The sequence below is a fragment of the Chaetodon trifascialis genome, chromosome 3, assembly GCF_039877785.1.
Source record: "Chaetodon trifascialis isolate fChaTrf1 chromosome 3, fChaTrf1.hap1, whole genome shotgun sequence".
NCBI lineage: Eukaryota > Metazoa > Chordata > Actinopteri > Chaetodontiformes > Chaetodontidae > Chaetodon > Chaetodon trifascialis.
This window is the reverse complement of record NC_092058.1, coordinates 14,564,593-14,582,275: the sequence shown is the minus strand read 5'-3', so window position 1 is coordinate 14,582,275 and position 17,683 is coordinate 14,564,593. Positions and strand designations below refer to the sequence as shown.

The 17,683-nt window shown below is 43.3% G+C and overlaps 1 protein-coding gene across 2 annotated transcripts; it reads right to left on the bottom strand.

Annotated features, from left to right (window-relative positions):
* Positions 1–5,645: 5,645 nt before the first annotated feature.
* On the bottom strand, positions 5,646–16,548 carry rereb (arginine-glutamic acid dipeptide (RE) repeats b). 2 transcript variants are annotated; one of them, XM_070994029.1, is made up of 17 exons: positions 16,379–16,548; positions 15,471–15,519; positions 14,850–14,974; positions 13,724–13,823; positions 13,521–13,619; positions 12,542–12,622; positions 12,277–12,430; positions 12,059–12,145; positions 11,744–11,937; positions 11,347–11,508; positions 10,937–11,047; positions 9,697–10,829; positions 8,922–9,126; positions 8,142–8,844; positions 7,908–8,048; positions 7,628–7,802; positions 5,646–6,695 (listed from the first exon to the last, which is right to left on the bottom strand). In XM_070994029.1, exons 1-17 carry the CDS (start codon positions 16,402–16,404, stop codon positions 6,662–6,664), a joined length of 3,579 nt encoding a protein of 1,192 aa, XP_070850130.1. In that variant the 5' UTR covers positions 16,405–16,548; the 3' UTR covers positions 5,646–6,661. The 2 variants fall into 2 exon arrangements, with proteins under 2 accessions (XP_070850130.1, XP_070850140.1); XM_070994039.1 differs by having other exon boundaries at positions 11,347–11,505; positions 16,379–16,492.
* Positions 16,549–17,683: the final 1,135 nt, after the last annotated feature.

Genomic DNA, 17,683 nt, shown 5'->3' with positions numbered 1-17,683 from the left:
AAAAAGTGGATCCCTAATTACAATCAATGTTAAGCGAAGCAAATGTCTACTCTATAATTTACTTAAATGTGCTGCTATAACTTTAACTATAACCCAGTGAAGATATCAAGGATCTACTGCTACACACTGCATACGGCCGATTCATTATTTTTCAAACCAAACAACTAAATATGCAGCCTTCCAACTCTAATCTTTGTTTGTCTTTTTTCAGACTGAAGAGCATGTGAGGTATCAAAATGGATGATTTAGATCACAGCATGCACATTTCAGAATATGACTGGACAAGCTTCTATGAGGACAGTGAGCAGTGTGATCTGCTGCAGCCTTCTCTCGCCTGCCCTGATAACTGGAACCTCAGCGATTCAGAGGATTCAAGAAACTCAAGTTCAGCCTTCAGCAGAGGCCGAAGGGAGCTGCAGCCGAGTGACGCTGCAGGATGCTGCATGGAAGAAGTGCTGATTAATCAGAGCGGTTCAGGAAGAGAACAAGATGATCTTACACCAAGAGCTGAAGAAGACAGTGAAAGACGAGTGAAGTCTGAGATATGCCTTGACTATCCTGAAGGAAATAGCATCAACACAGAGGAGCTTCACGTGAGGACTGCAGAGCACATCACAGAGGAGACGAACGACAACATCACAACCACACCAGAAACTGAACTGTTTGTCCAGTCTTCAGAGGGAGAATCAACTGGGCTGAAAACGGAAACTGAGAGTGACACGTCATCCGTACATGAACCTGACCCACTTTCTTGCACAGGACTAAATGTGAATGAGCCACACGCTGCAGACACAGCTGTGAGCGAGGATGTGAGCAGTGTCGCTTTAAGAGCAGAGAAAGAGCGCTGGTTCGTGACAGTGAATGACAGTCCTGCACGGCCGCGGTTGCATGCCAGGTCTGTGAAAAAAAAACGAAGGCAAAAAAAACCTCGTAAGAACAATCACGTGTGCAGAACCCCAGGACACGAGAAAGCAGGTGAAAATGGCTTGGAGTTAAAAATAACCAGGGACAATAATGAATCTGAGGGAGGGGGGGAAACAGAGTATCTCACACAATCAAACCAGAGCTCAGGAGGATATCCGAGTGCTGAAGACGATCCTGAGAGCCTTCAGATGGGAGTCATCTCAGAGATGACATCGCAGATGTCTTTAATGTCCGGTGAAGTGGACATCATTCATCCAACGACAGACAAAAACAAACACAACCCAAGCAGCACAGCTTCCACATCGCCTGACATATTTTCACCCAAAGACCCTTCATGGTTGGACAGCGTGGACTCTGATGAGCTTGGAGACGGTGTCGAATTCCTCTCCACTCACAGTTATGAGTCTGAAAGTTACCTGTCAGCTCCTGAATCAGCAGAGGAACCTCAGCATCTTCTCACTGAAAACCAACAGTTGCAGAGCTCACCACCTCTGACAAAAAACATCTGTCTCTTCAATCTGAGTGGGAGTACAGATGTCGATGACACGCAGTCCACAGAGATGCATTCTTGTCATAGCACTCTGTTTTGCAGTGTAACAGCTCCTAACTGTGATGGCTATGAAAGCACAAATGTTGATCCTAACCAGATGTTTCCATCTGCTGCCCAAAGTGCAAACAAAATGCCAGATGACAACTCCACATGCGATAACGACACACACAGCATGCTGCTCCACATGCCCTCGGACACACCTGGACTCCAGACAAATGAAATCCAACTTTCAGCATCTGGTTGCTCTTCGGGAGATCAGCTCAGTCTTCCCCCTGTTCCCGATGTAACCCTAACACCTTGCTCTGTTGCCAGCAGCCCTGAAACGTATGCCAAAGCTGCGGGCCACACTCGACCTGTGTTTGCCATTTCTGCTTTTTGGGATGAAATGGAAAAATTGACCATAAATGACATTTTGCAGCTCAGGATGGGTAGAAGCACACCTCCCAGAGACACACAAGACACAGTGACACCAAATGTATATGATTACCCAGCAAATCACAGCTCTGTGGTTGACACTGTGGAGTGTAATTTGTCTGATTGTGGTCTAATGGACACGTCCGACACCGCGGACTCAGACTATTTCACACAGCCCGATGAATCCAAACCAGATCGCTCAAGCTGTGAGTTTTCCACCTCCGATTTTGAGGAGGAGTACTGGCAGTTTCTTGGCACCAGTCGGAACCCCAGTCCTGACCCTCAAAGCAAAAACCAACAAAGGACAAGCGACTCTCCTTTTATTACACATGAGGAAGAAGAGTCCACAAGCTCTGAAGGAAAGGAGACACCTGTACCCTCAGAGGACTTTGCCGGGCAAAGTTTGGAGTATCAGGACTCAGATGCTTTCATTTCAAGTGAACTTGGGTGTCCAAGACGGATAACAAAAAGCAAAAGTGTGCGCAACGTACAAGCTCTCAACATGGAGGATATACCTTTGCAGTTGTTGTCTGGTAATGATGGAAGCAGTCTGTCTCTCAGCAGCTGTCCATCTCTGGAGGACAGTGGCAGCCTGGGAACACCTGTCCCTGCATCATTACTGTCCAACATAGACGTCCTGCATGAACATACTCAAATGTCCTTCCCTCAAGTGTTTCAATACTTTTTCACAGAAGATAAAGCAAACTCCCGGTGTGTCACCATCTATGATCTGGAGGACATCTCTATGGCTCCTCTGTTGGACTACACTCTTTGTACATTCAGCAGTGAAACATCATTCTCTTCCCTCCACGATTCCCAGCACAGCAAGGAGAAACCCATCCCTATCTTCTCTTGTTCTCATCCTACTGTTAGAGAACTGACACTCCCACATCCGGAGTATGTTTTCCTGAGTGCAGACTGTGAGGAGGAGGTTGACATCTCTCCAATCAGAGTTGTGTCTTGCTCTTTTATCCAGGGCGTTGACAGGGGGATGTCTGCAGCAGCCCCATGTGGTATTCACTGCTGGAAAGGTTTGCTGTCGATAAGGAAGATCCGCTTCCACGACAAAGGTAGCATCTGGTGCAGAGGTACTGGTGCTTGGGTGTTTCCAGTTGAGACAGAGAAGACTACCATCAAGGGAACAGATCCACCAGTATCTGTGCTCACAGGTGGGAGTGTCTCTTCAACTCCTCCTCAGTTGTGCAGAGAGCTAGCAGTGCAGCAGAGGATACTGGAAACTATTCGGACAAGTAAGTCTGAGCTTCTTCATTCACCAGATTGAAAAATACATCCAAAGCAAAACTACACTTGAACGCATTCTACTCTCTTGTGCATGTTTATGTCTCTAACAGGACGAGAGGGCATCTTCTCCACACTGAGACAGTCAGATATGTGTTTGGTCTGCATTGCTTTCGCCTCCTGGGTATTAAGATCCTCTGATCCAGAAGCTGCCGATGCCTGGAAAGCAGGTATGAAACCCCTCGTATAGATATTCTGCTGCCATTAATCTACTAGTTTAACTAAAACCTGGAGTCTAAATTCCAACATTAAAAGCCCTTTAAAAGCCTTTTCTACATCACTACTTCCTATGAGCAAGCACAGGTATTTAACCTCAGTGGGGCTGTTGTCAAGGTCATTGATACCATCTGGTTTATTAGTGGTCCTGGCTGTTGTAATGGCAGTTGTTGCAGTCACATGAGGCCAACTGTGAATAGTTGATAAATCTCCTGGGAAGGGATGAAAGGACAGCATTGTGGGTGGAGGATAAGTGGTGTCACAGACCTCTTCCTCTGTTGCCGGATAGTTTCTCCTTTGATGTAAATAGCCTCTGTCACTCGTCTTTCAAACGATCTGCCCTCTCTATCCAAATTATGTATGTTGTTGTCTTCCAAAGAGTGTTATCTACAAATAAGTCCAGTTGTCCTAGATTCAATCGCCCTTGTATAACCACAACCTGCATGGCTGAGAATCTTCAAAGACATCAATAACTAAGGACGTACTAACTTTGTTAAGTCAATCATATTAAATGTGATTGAGAAATACGATTTGTTTTTAACTACTGAACACAGAGTACACTGTTTAATTTGGCAAACTGACGTTCACTTCCTTATTGAAATCTCTCAGCTCTGCTAGCAAACGTGAGCGCGCTGTCGGCTATCCAGTACCTGCGGCAGTATGTGAAGATGAAGAATCCTTCTCAAGATGATCCCTGATGTGTTCACACAAGAGATGTCTCTTCCAAACATTTTCACTTGGGTCCAGCAAACTGATGCTTTACGTTCTTTTCAACCTGATGCTAGTTGTCCATTTTTAGTAAAGAGGTAAGTCTGGAGATATTCTATGGTTCTTATTTCATGAAAAGACACAAACCAGCGATGAGCGGATTGGCTTTGGCTTGAGAACCACGCACAGAATGAAGGAGGAAACATTACATTAGTTGGTTTTGTTTTCTTATGGGAATTTTTGATAATAATAAAAATATAGCATGTCACCAGCCTCATTCTGTAAACATTAAAACATCTCAGCTACATTTTAAACTTCTCATAACTCTGAATTTTATTTTCTGGGTGAACCAATGTTGATAGATGGACCATTCTGTACACTTTTTAACTCGAGTTTTTGAATGTCCGGTTGTGCCTAAAACATGGCTTTGTATGTTGTATAGCTGCAATTTGAGTTTCTGAACAGATAAAGTTTATATGAAGTGTCGTAAAGGATAAAAAAGGGGTGAAAACCTGAAATTAAGTTGTGTTGTCGGCTGGTTAGTATGTATGTTGTAAGAGACAGATTCAGTAAGTGTCTGCTTGAGCTGTGTATGATGGCTAAGCATCGTCTAAAGCAGTGCTTCCCAAACTTTTTGGCTTCTTGCCCGTTCAATAAAAAGCTACACACCTAGCTACTTGTGACCTCTCATCACAGGCTGCGTGAGTGATTTTCCCTTTTTAGACCATATCATTTGAATTACTACTGCACAAGGAAAAAGCAAAAATTAGAAGTCAGAAGAAAAATCTGTGGAGCAGCTTTCAGTTTTTTTTTGTTTCCTACTCCAGTAATAAACTCAAAACCCCTGAGGTTGGGAACCACTGGTCTAAAAAACTGTGTAGTGAAAAGGCCAATGCATCTGCTGTGGTGCAAAAACAGACTGTGTGTAAGCTTTGAAAATAGCTCATTTGCCTATGCAAAACAATAAAACTGACATATCTGTTGTTCTGTTCATATCTGTTTAAAACTATGCCGTGTAAAGATCTATGAGCAAATGATTGTTGTCTGAATGCTTCATATCTCTTGTCAAACAAGACTGGGTACATATGATTTTACATATATGACAGATTTTGTGCAATAAGTGATTTAATGCAATAAAACCATGAATACCCCGCGCTCCTCACTGTCCAAGTTGATGGGTGTGAGAAATAACTGCACTAGCAGGAACTATGAAAAACTGTTGTTTTCCCACAGTATTTATACATGGAATTTCAAGTTTATTAGACACGCCTCGCTAAATCTAATGCAAATACAACAGTCTTGCAATACATCCTTTGTTCAGGAAGGTTATGATGTTCAATAAAAACAGGTTAAATAACAGAAACACCTCTCTGTGTAATGCAACTCATATCTCCCTATTATAACCTGCATGAAGGGAGGCTGTACTGAAGACCTGTTGTATTGCATTAGTTTAACTAGGTGCAACTGATAAACAAAGCGCATTGACCACAGGCTGCTTCTCTTTCAAACAGAGGAAGTCCAAGCACAAAGAGAATAAGGTGTCATTGCAGAATATTTATTGAAATAAATATGCAATGGATACACTTTCATATAATGTCACATAAATATTGAATTTAGAGGCTGTTCTTTTAAAAAGTCCATTAAAATGCTCAAGATTTAGTTTCTCTCCAATTCAGTTATTCTCATCAAAACCATGTAAATACATTATTCTAATCAAACTTTCTGTCTGTGGTGACAGATCATGGTCAAATAAGTAATTACTTTACCTTATAATACCATATACTGTTTTAGCTTATGATTTACTGCTATCGTGCTGAATCAAGGGTCAAGAGTTCACATCTACTGCTATATCAATAGTACTCATTCATATAGAATATTGTGAACGTGTAATATTTACAATCTCAAAAATGAGTGAATAAAAGCTTCGGTTATACTGTGAAAAGATATCTTGATATATAAAACTTTAGGATTTAGACAAATATTTAGCAGATTTGAGAGTAAAACCAACCTCTACTATGCTTTCAAAGTCTAAACACCACAATGCAACTTGCTACTCTACTTTGGTGAAAAATGAAGACTGAGTCATGCTAGGTCGTTATAATCATTCAAACACTGATTTAAATGTCATTCTGTACAAGGAAATCCTTTAGAAACCATAGGGATATTTAAACTGAACACCAAAGTCAGTCTGTTTTCATATCCTTTATAAGAGCCGTGTTTTAGCAAATTCATATCACTGCATATGAAACCGTTATACAGTTTGTTAGAGAAAATCTGTCACTTTAAATCTCACATGAATGGGCGAGAAAGTTAATCCTTTTGATAATAAAACTAGTATAAAGTCTTAAGTGATATGAAAATCTCAGACGGACTTTGACAGTCCCATTAAGTGCTGAACAAGGAATGCACATAAAGATCCACAAAGAATTTTCTAAAATATATTAAAACAAAAAAACGGACACACAAATATTGTCTTACAGTCTCAAAAGTACACAGTATTCTATTGGGTACAGTATGAGTGTAGGGTGTAGGGCATGCACCACCTGGGACTCAAGATGGCTTGTCACCTTCTTTCTTCAGTCGGCTATAGAAAACAGACACAAAGGTAAGTAAACACTTGGAGCGCTTGGCTGCGAAACACATTTCACATGAGTTTAACACAGCTATGTGGAATTATGCTAATTCGGCTGAGAAAGCATGGAATGACAACAAAACTGAGCAAATACTAACAAATGTATCATGAATTCCCATTAAGCTGCATAGCTTTGATAATAATGACATGCTGACCAGAGCAAACTCCCAGCTAATCCAAAAATAGAATTAATTGGAGCGTGGGTGGAGCTGAAGCTGGCCGAATGAAGCATGTTTGCTGAAACCTAGCAGCTAGCTGTCACTCCAATCATAATCATAATTATGCATAACGTTAAGCCTTAATAGAATTCAAAGTGAGTAATAGAAAAATTCACCCTGCCCACAACTGTCATAAAAAAACTTTTTGTTTTGTTTGGGGGGTTTTTTGTACCAGCCTGCTGTAAACATGTTTATTTGTGCTGTAATTTGGGGCATTTTAATATGGGGGTCTATGGGGAGTGACTTGCTTTTGGAACCAGCCTCAAGTGGTCAATCCAGTTTGTGGTTGGCTTCATTTTTCAGGGCCCAGATTTTACTGCTTGGTTGTAACCACATTAACAATCAGACAGGTAAACAGTTGACTGTAGTACATTGTAGACTGTAATGTTCATTAGTACATTGCTACAAGGGCACATTAAAAAATCTCCACAGGGAACCATTACACAAGTCAGGCCATAAAATTTGCAGGTTTCTTTGTGTATTTCAATATTCATTTTTAACTTGCATTTGATACACAGGGCCGCTCTTAGTGCAGCAGTAATAGCAGAGAAGCAGAGAAGCAGAGAATGAAGCAGAGAATTTGAATTGAAGATTTTTGTTATCCAAATTAGTTCCTCAAGTAATTTCAGTAGTTTCAGTCCTAAATTAGACATGCAAAAACCTCACCTGTAATAATCCTCCTGACTTGGCAGAGGGCCTCCATGCAGGTGATGCCCATGCAGCCACTGCTGCTCCATAGCCATCCTCTGCAGCTCTGCAGACTGAGCATGCATGGCCTGAAGCTGGTGAGCAGCAGACATCTGAGGAATCGGGCCCTGAAACTCTCTTGGATACGTAGCTCCTATGGAAAAGACAAGTATGACATTAAGAAGACCAAATTGGAGGAGCTGGACTCAGAGGAGACTCGAGACATGGTGTGAGTACGTTAAGAGTTAAGACTACAAACCAAACAGCGGGTGGCGAAGCATCTCATGATCATGAGGAAGATCGCTGAGTAAAGGGTTGGGGATCGGACCACCAGGGAAGGGGAACCGGGCCAAACGTGGTCCTGTTGCCAGGGGGTCTACGAGAGGATGAGGGCCTGAACCTGGATGAAGAAATAAATCATACAGTAAATGAAGATCAACCAGTACTGCTGACTAATTAACTTCTCAAATTCAGTCAATAATTCCAACCTCACCCTGACCGAGCGGATCCTGTTGGTGCAGGTGGAGGTGCGAGTGAATATGAGAGTGCTGGTGATGATGCGGCGTCACATTAAGCATCTGCAGCCTGGCAGCAGGGTCAGTCGCCACAGACGCCATCCTCTCTGCGTGAAGCCGCTCTGCAGTGAGCCGCTCTGCGTAACTCAGCTCCGGGCGAAGCTGAGGTGCACCCAGCGCCATCCTCTCCCGCTCCAGATGGTTCAGCCCGGGATGGAAAGGTGTGAAGTGGTGGGGGGGCCCGGGTATGTGTGGAAGAGCAATCGCTCCGTGTCTGGCAAAGTGCTCCATGGGGTTAGCTGAGGGGTGTAAAGTTTCCAGGTCTGGGGGCTTGACCTCAAAGCCGGGCTTCATCCTCTCGCGGAGCTCCCTCTCTCGGAGGTTCCTCAGCTCGCGCTCTCTCAGGCTGGGTTCAGCGCTGTACAGGCTGGGCATGTGGTAGGCCAGCAAGGGGTCGCCAGGGCCCAGTGACACATAGAAAGGGTGGTTGCGATTGGTGGGCGACATGACATGGGGTCGGGCATATTCGCTCAGGGTGCGCAGGGCAGGAGTATCAGGGCCAATGTAGGGGGGCACAGCGGCTACAGTGGTGGGTGGCTGCTCGAAAGAGGGGCGCCCATGGCTCTGAACCGTCATCTGAGCCTCACTCATACGACTGTCATGGGAGGAGCTGGAGGCTCTCTGTAAGCAAAGACAGTGTGTGAGATAACTGTTTTATGACAGACAAGAAGCTTCAAAATGAGGAATGTTGCACTCACAGCATTTCTGTCTGCCTCCCTCTCTCTCTCCCTCTCTCGGTCTTTCTCCCTTTCGCGTTCTTGCCGAGCGCTGAGCTCAGCCTCCCTCCTGGACTTTTCCACGGCCTCCTCCCTTTTCTTGGCCAGCTTGGAGGATGAAAGTGGAGTGAAAAATAGGTCCGTTCTTGCACAGGAGTTGTAACCACGATCATAGTGTTTGATAAACCTGAAAGAAATGACAGATGTGCATTAATGAGTATGACTAATAAACTTCTGGGATCTGGGAGTCAATTAACTCTGCTAGATTACAATGAAGCCAATGTGGCAACCACATAAACAATGAGATTGGTTTTAAATAACACCACAGTTTAACTGTATTATGTGAACCACCTCTATGGAATTGAACACAAAAACAAACGTTAAAATTATTCTCTGAACCTGCTGCTCAAACAGACAGCTTTAACTCAGCCCAACAATATTAAATATTAAGTAATACTAAGTCAGTGGTGTGTTCACAGCTTGTTTTTACAAGCAGCTTTGCATGTTTAAACTAAGAGATTTCTTTGAAACGTCTCGCTGTCTGACCACTTCTGTTGCTCTCAATATTTTAAGTGACATGTTACCGTAATTGATAATTTTGTTTCATGCGCGCAAGAATACTGAAAGTAAATAAACAAGGAAACATCTGCCTGATTTCACAACAATACATAATCAAAATTCCAGTTTTTACAAGCTGAGTAAAACACTTCAGATTTTTTTTGTGATTTTTTGAAAGAGACAACGCAGACAGATGTACCGTGCAGACTGGCTGGCATGGCTTGCCATGTTGATGATGGTGGGCTCTGGTGAGGGGCTCCGAGGCGGAGACGGTGGGCTTTCAATCTCTTCTATCTCATCCAGTGGCTCTTCTTTAATCTGAATTTGTGATCCACCTGCTGTGGTTCCCAGCGAGGGTCTCAGCGGGACAGGCGCAAATGATGGCTGGAGGCTTGGGACAGGGCCAATAGCAGAAGACGTGGGCGGGTGAGAGGCTGCAGCGGGTGGGTGAGAGGAAGTCACGCTTTTTCCAGGGTGGGTCTGCACCTGAGAAATCACTGGAAGTTGGGTAGGAAGTGACTGCATTGGTAAAGGCTGTGGCATGAGCTGAAGAGGGGGAGGGGGGGCACCCGGCGGATGCTGGTTGGGCAGAGAATTGAGGGGCTTTAGAGCAGGAGGAGGTGGGAGATTGGAGGGCATCTGAGGGAAAGGTGTAGCAGATTGGTGTGGCATCTGTTTGTGTGAAGGTGGAATTGGAGTGGTGGGAGGAGGCTTGATTTGTGGGCCAGACAGAGGAGGCTGGGGGAGCTGAGACTCCCTAAAGAAGGGTGGGGGTCGTTGGGGGGCCTGAGGTGACAGGCCATGGGGCTGCAGAGGCTGTGCAGAGTTGAGAGCAGGAGGCACCTGAAATGCCGGAGAAAGGGGAGAGTCCTGACCCAGTGCTGACGGAAGAGGCGGCGGACCAGGAAGAGAGTGAGAGGCGGGCTGTGGTCGGCTGCTCGGGCCTGCTGCAGCAGCTGACTGACCAGCAGCTGGCTGAGGGGGGTCTGGAGAAGGAGGAGGGGGGCTCTGAGCAGGATCAGAAGAGGGGGCGCTTTGCGTTGGCTGAGGAGCGATGGGAGGACCCTGAGAGGGGAGGGCCTGTGGGACCGGTGTGTCAGCCAACACAGCAGCAGGAGCAACAGGCTCTGATGGGACGCCGTTCGGCTGGGCAGACGAGTCGGAGTCGCTCTCGTTGCCCTGTTGAGGGCTGGGAATGCTGGGAGAGGAGCTGCGGTTGTCCTGATCGATGTCTTTGGTGTCACTGCTGCCATCGTCCTGAGCACTGCGGCTTTCTGAAGAGCTCTCCTCCTCTACCTCAGCCTCTCCCTCCGAGCGGGAGCCCTGCGCATCCTGGGCGAACAAACAAATGTCATGCTCAATTAGTGACCAGCAGATCATTATTATTACTGTATGACTTTCTGCGTTCAGGTTATGTAGAATGCGTGTTTCCCTCTCACCTGTGTCTTCGGCCTTTTAGATGTAGCTTTGTCAGGCTCATCAGGCTCCTGTGCAGGACTCTCTCGTACACGTTTCGTTGTCTTTGGTGATGTTACCTCCTCTTTCATTTTCTGTGGACACCACATGATATTCAGGCAGCAGTGTTAGTTGCTGACAGAGGGCGATGCAGTATTTGTGTGGTTATTATGGGGGCTGTTGACATTGGTTTAGTTGCAGCGGTTTGTCGCAATCAAAAAGGAGTTTCACTGTTAATGTTTTTTTTTCTCTAACATCTTCATTCCAAATATGCAGCTAACTGCAACTAAACAGCTCCCTCATCGAGGTACACGTACTCAATAGCAGGCAAACAACCCAGCTAGTCTGATGTCATACAACATGTTCGTGCATATGTAATGTACTTAATGTTTACCTTGTTTGTCTTCCTGCCGGATTCATTCTTATTATCTGTGGAAGACGATCTCAAAGAATTAGAAGGTTGTCCACTCGGGGACGGCTGGCTAGTGGACTGTTGATCCTCCCTGGTGGGGGAGCCTGTGAGCCTCCTGTGGCCACTTCTTAAAGATGACAGCTGCTTTAAAAAAAAAAACATATTCATTAGTAAATGAAAGACGTTTCTCCTGACTGTACAAGATCATTTCCCTGCTATTAAGACAAAAACATATGTCAGATTCCATAAGACTGGAAGTTCCGATTCATGTTGTACATCATGATATTTTGACCGCAAAATGGTATAAGGCATGTTCTTGTACATTTTTTTTTGCTAATAATAAAGATAAGCACGAGTAATCTTCCAGCCTCAGGCTTACAGGTGCTCTGCTTCGTCGTGTCCTCATGCCATGCTTGCTGTTCACTTCTTCTTCCTCTTTAACAGGTTTAAACATGAAAGGAGCGCCTGCAGATTTTGGAGCTGCTGGTAGACATCCGTGTTTGTTTTCGTATGTGCGACAAGTCGTGCACAGCAACGGGTTGTCTCTTCCCCCCTGGTGCCAATCCTTGGAACCTGTAGAAGAAAATGTTCTCACGTGAAGAGACTTTTACAGAAATTGGTAAAACATTAGTATTCCATATCAAACTGAACTCTGCCCGATGTGATGAATCACAGCTATATGACGTGTTCTTACTTGTTGCACCGCAGTGGCTGCAGCTCTTGATTTCCTGTTCACTGTCTTCACTATCAAGATCATCCTCACTGGCGGAACTTGCATCCACTGCAAAGGAAAAAAATCAGCTTCAATGCTTTATGTCCAACTCATATGAATGCCACATTTCAGAACTGCAGAGCAACACGCACTGGCAAACGAAAATGTCGACACATTTATGACCAACACTAAGTGCTCACCTGAATAAGTACGTGACGGGGTGTTGACAGGAGCTGCTGCCGAACGAGTTTTGGCTTTGCGCAAGGAGGGCTGTCGGCGTTGCTGACGATAAGCTCTTGTTCCTGCAGCCTCGGGAGTTTTCTTCCAGTGGTAATAAAAAGTGATCAGCTCCCCCTGATGATAACAATTCAGGATTTTTAGGAACAATACAAGTTCTGTTTCTAATCAAAAATATAACAATCATGAATCGAAATTGCTCTGTACAAATAAACAGTGTTCAATTACTGTCTTTTTGCTGGGCAGAAAGTCTTTCCGGATACGGAAGAAATTCTTTCCATATTGTCTCAGGCCTTTGATGAAGCGTTTCTGTAAGGAAAGAGGAGGGAGGAGGGTGTGTTGTGCACAGTTATGAAACAGAAGGTTCTGGTATTGATCATGTTAATCTTGTGATATATACAGTGCTCGAAGTGGGCCAGCACTCACTTCTTCTTCTCTTCTACATGTTAGTCTTTGGTGTATCATGGCTTTTTCTTGCCCATCGGCACTTCTCACAAGCTGCCTGTGCTCTTTTCTGCTCTCTCCACTTCTGGGCGATTCATAATGGCTCTACATAAAACTGCATTACCCAGGGGGCACTTTGTGATGCTCACCTGTTCCCGGTCTCCTTTGCTTGCTTTTCTCTGTTGGTGGCTAGCCTAAGTAACGCTACATTAACCTTACTATAATGGTGGATTGGCTCCAAAAGAGAACACAAATCCCAGCTTGATGACTTCACTGCACCACACACTAAAGCTTGTGTATATAGAAAATTATTTCTTACTCTAATAATTGTCATGGGTGTCCCCTGGGTGGAATAAATGTACATTGTGAACATCAACAATATCTTTCATTCACTGTAAAAATTCAAAATATGAGGCTGTAATGCTTTGCTGATACTGGCTGATATGAGTGAGGGTAGTCCTGGCACTTATTTTTTTCCACTTCAAGCACTGGATATATGGCAGTGTTTATTAGGCACATGTCTGACATAATTATTACAATGAAGTACTGGACTGATTTGTCATTTTAAACTAAGTTAGCAGTAATGTCTGATCACAGAACTTTTCATTTCCAGTCACTGCATCATTAAGCTTGTCAAGCAGAGTTATAATACATAAGCACTTTGCATCCGATTCATCACTGAGGATTTTATCTGGCTGCACAAACAATGACAAGCTATCAGCGCTGACCTTCAGTGCTATGCTACTAGCAAAGGGCGTCTCACCACATCATCCTCCGACCAGCATTTCTCAATGAGCTTCGGCAGTGGCTTCTTAACCAGACGCTGCAGAGCTTTTGCTGCATCATAATGACTTGCGTGCAGCTAGAATTGAGAAAAGCAGAGATGATTGTGAATCTGCAATGTAATATTTTGGCTCTTTGACTTTACTAAACACGGAGGAAAATGATTGAAATTGTGCTACTCACCATGTTGAGTGCATTGAGTGTGGTATCATCGCGGGATGCTGCTAAACATCCGTCCTCTGTGGATCCACCATCACACATCCCCGCAAATGCTGCCATGCTCCTTGAAAAATAAAAAAAAAATAAAAAAAACATGCTATTAAGTGAAATCAGTATTTTTTAAGCTTTCCCACTTTCACTGTCAGTCTGATTTAAGGAACGATTCTGAAATGCTTGATAATACAGCTTTTCTGCTTCTCCAGCAGAAAACTAGCAGTATTAATGATGTTACTCTTAATCGCTGCCACAATTAATTCTACATTTCTCTGTTGCATGATATTTAAGAAATCAGGCAAATGGTAAACGCAGACAATAACCAGTCTGCTTAAGAGCAAGTATACACAACACTTGTCTCACTGGAGCAACTTATTTTGCAATTTTTTAATCAACACAAATAGCAACAGTGGAAAAATGCGTCTGAAGTCCCAAATGAATACATCAAACCGCCACTCATCCATCTGGGCGAAGCAACCTGAGCAATACGGTAAAGACGTTAAAAAATCAAATAAATGCAGAGTGAATGAATATTTTCCAGGTACTTTTAATGTAGCATGGTGTAAGAATCTCAAATGAGAAAGCACACACCTGTCTCATCTTTAAACTGACTTTAATGTATTGAAACCAGCTAAAGAAAGGAGCATAACAAGCCTGGAATTCACATTACCAGAACAAGACTGGTTTTATTTTCCACTACTTCCCCTTTTGTGACATGTATCCGACTACCATGACAAAAAGCTAGCAAGTAACACTGTTTATTTTCGTGTTTTAATCTTGTACAATAAAGCCTCACTTGATCTATTATAAGTACTGGTTTGGCATACAGTGAAGTAGTATTTGTTTACAGCAACAAGATATTTCTGTACAGTTACAGCACTCCAATGAACAAACGCACTCGGGTTATGTAGTAAGGCAATTTAGTTGAGCATAAAATAGCATTTGTGTCTCGCTGTTCAGTAAGTACATGGCTGCATGGCTGGCTTTACTGTAAAATCATACTGATGTCACCTTTTGCAAAGGTGCTAGCAAGACTCAAGAACGGCAAATTCACCTAAGTACCAGTGATTTCCAGCAGTGCAGTGCAAACACTGACCTGGCAGCTCTGAGGTACATGAGAAGGTCACAGTCATTGACCCCAGGTGTCCACATCAGCTCCTCATTCTCTGTCTGAGTCTGTAAACCAGGAGCAGGTCGCGGCTGCAGCTCTGGAAGTTTGGCCTGAAGCGTAACCAAAGGGAAGACAAAAGTCATTTATTTTGTAAGAGTGATTCAACTGTCAAAATGTTGCATTATTACAATGTGTTATTAAATAAACTAATGGATAAAGGATTTCATTACAATCAAATATTATGCTGGTGTTTGACAGCACCTACTCATATGTGTTTACAAAAAAAGACAAACATTTTGCCTTTGACAGAGGAGCATTCATGCTGCATGACATGCTGCAAACAATAACGCACACTGAACAGACAGGTCTGATCAGTTTTTCATAATGAGCTTAATACTTGAACCTACAGTACACTCTAAGGTCAAGGTCAGTGTAAACCCTATTATCCTACATGGGGAAATCTGGACTAGTCAAAAGTAGGTACATATAGGCCTCTTTTTTTTCTATCCACAATCTTCCTACAAATTCGGTTTTGTTTTCTTTACCCTAGAGAAAAATGTGAAATTCATTTGAAATACATCATGTTTTTGTGGCAGCAGGGTCTACCTGATGACTTGGTCCCACTCTTATCTCGCCCTGCGTGCTGTTCAGGCTCCTGAAATAAAAAAAATAAAAAACATCCAATATTCATAAGGTGCATTCAATAATAACAATCACATAATTTGCTGTCTATACTCTAGACACCTTCAAGGGTTTTAGAGCAAATCAATTGAGATGTGTTGCCGTAATTAAAGACGGTGTGTTAACCACATAGTATGTACAGTATGTACACAGTCAGTGTGTTAACTTCCCTCCCACTGCACACTGGACAACATCCCGCCCCTCCATCACCGGGAACCAATCTCAGCTGTGACCTGCGACGTTTCCTTATATTACATGAATGAAATCCGACGCTAGCCACCGCGAAAGACTGTCAATCAATCATACATGAGCTGCTAATTTTTACGGTCACCATTACGAGAACAGTGTGTGCCACTTTGGAGATCTTAACAGGTTGACAGCAGCTGGCTAACTGTTAGCTAAAGTATACAACCGATAATAAACACTAACGTTAGCACGCACAACATGTCGCTGATATACATACATATAGCGACAACGACCCGTGTCAATACACGTCAACACCGAAGGGAATAACAGCCGATTTATTAATCTGTGATGCATGAGATTAATCTGCTTTGCTGACATTATTTAGCATAATAGCTGCAGAAATGGCTGCTAGCTGCAATAAAGCGCACAGAAAGCCGTTTTGCCAACAGGAGCTGCTAGCTGCTAACGAGACAGTAACATTACGCCGTTATTTGGCTAGCTTGTTAGCCAGACACGAACTTCGTGACCACTGACACTCCGACTATTTCATCCAAACGGCTCTCAAAGTAACGCCACAAAACACTTAGCGATACACTGGATGCACAGGAACTAAAATATGGACGCAAACGGTAAGTTAATCAAGTTACCTCCGCGGACTGAACAGGTCGTCCATGTCGAAGGATGTTTGGATGTGGCTTGTTGACACTACGCAGCGCAGTGGGCGATACACACACAAACTATGCGAATCCCCTATTACATGGCTATTCAAAATGGAGGCGGTATAGTGGGGGGAGTCGGTGTGTTTTTTTTTTTTCCAGTGCAATGACCTCAGCAGCCACAGCTAAGCCTTCAAAGTTGTCTGGGTGTACATAACTGAGCATGTGCCGCGGATCAGCAGCGGCAGCAGCAGCCACAGAGGCCGCTGATCAGCTGCTGCTGCTGCTCAGGCGTCCATGAATCAAACGACACCTCATACTGTTGTGTGTTTCTGTCGTTATTAGACGTTATTATGTAAGATGTGACATTTGTGCTGATCGATTCTTCACGTAGGACCACGGAGCGAAAACACATCCTCAGATTTGTCCCTTTACAGGCCCGTTGGGTTGGAGGAGGCTGTTTAATACTAATAATACTAAATACTGTAATAATCATTTTAATCCATTTTTGCAGGCACCGTGACCTTGGACCTTGAGTAATTGTAGATATTTATCACAATTTTAAATAGTCAGTCGGATTGAGAAAATAATGAGCGGTTGAATCTCTAATGAAAATCACCATTAATTGCAGTTTTATACGAAATAGTTAAAAATGAGCTCCACCTCAATCAACACTAAAATATTGCTTTCACATTCATGCATAAGTTGTAATAATCTAATGATAAACTATGCGAGAGTACGCATGGGAGCCATTTTTCTACTAGTAATTAATACTTTAAGTACATTTTCCTGGTTATACTCACATACTTTTTACTTAAGTGACATTTTCAATGCAAGAATATTACTTGGGATGTAGTATTTTTAACAGTGTGCTATTAGTACTTTTACTTAAAGAACTGAATCCTTTCCTCACTTGTAATACAGAGAAATAACAACTCACATGAACAGATGTACACTTCAGTATCTTCCTCCTGCTGAACATCAAAAACTTTAATTTATTCTTGTTTCAACTAAAGGTCTGAGTTAAGTCTTTAAATCATAACTAAGAAATGAAAACTTCTTGTTAAGGACTTTAAAGAGACATGTGATGAACAAACTAATTTTCCCTGTGTTAATCCACAAACCAACAGATTACCAGTTACTATTCACTTGGTTGTCATATGCCAGTGAAACGTAGACTTTCTAGCTACACTGTGATGTGTTTTCCATCGAAAGTCAGAGCGTCCATTTATCAACCTGTAGAGTTTTAGACCCAAATAAAACATGTTAACAGTGTACATACCTGAACTCACAGCT

Excerpts from the sequence above, each read along its gene's own strand:
- rereb (XM_070994029.1), bottom strand. The coding sequence starts at position 16,404 with ATGGACGACCTGTTCAGTCCGCGGAG. Across the intron at positions 11,938-12,058 it reads CAGCCACTGCGGTGCAACAA|GTTCCAAGGATTGGCACCAG; the intron begins GTAAGAACACGT and ends TTTCTTCTACAG. Across the intron at positions 8,049-8,141 it reads ACAGGATCCGCTCGGTCAGG|GTTCAGGCCCTCATCCTCTC; the intron begins GTGAGGTTGGAA and ends TTCTTCATCCAG.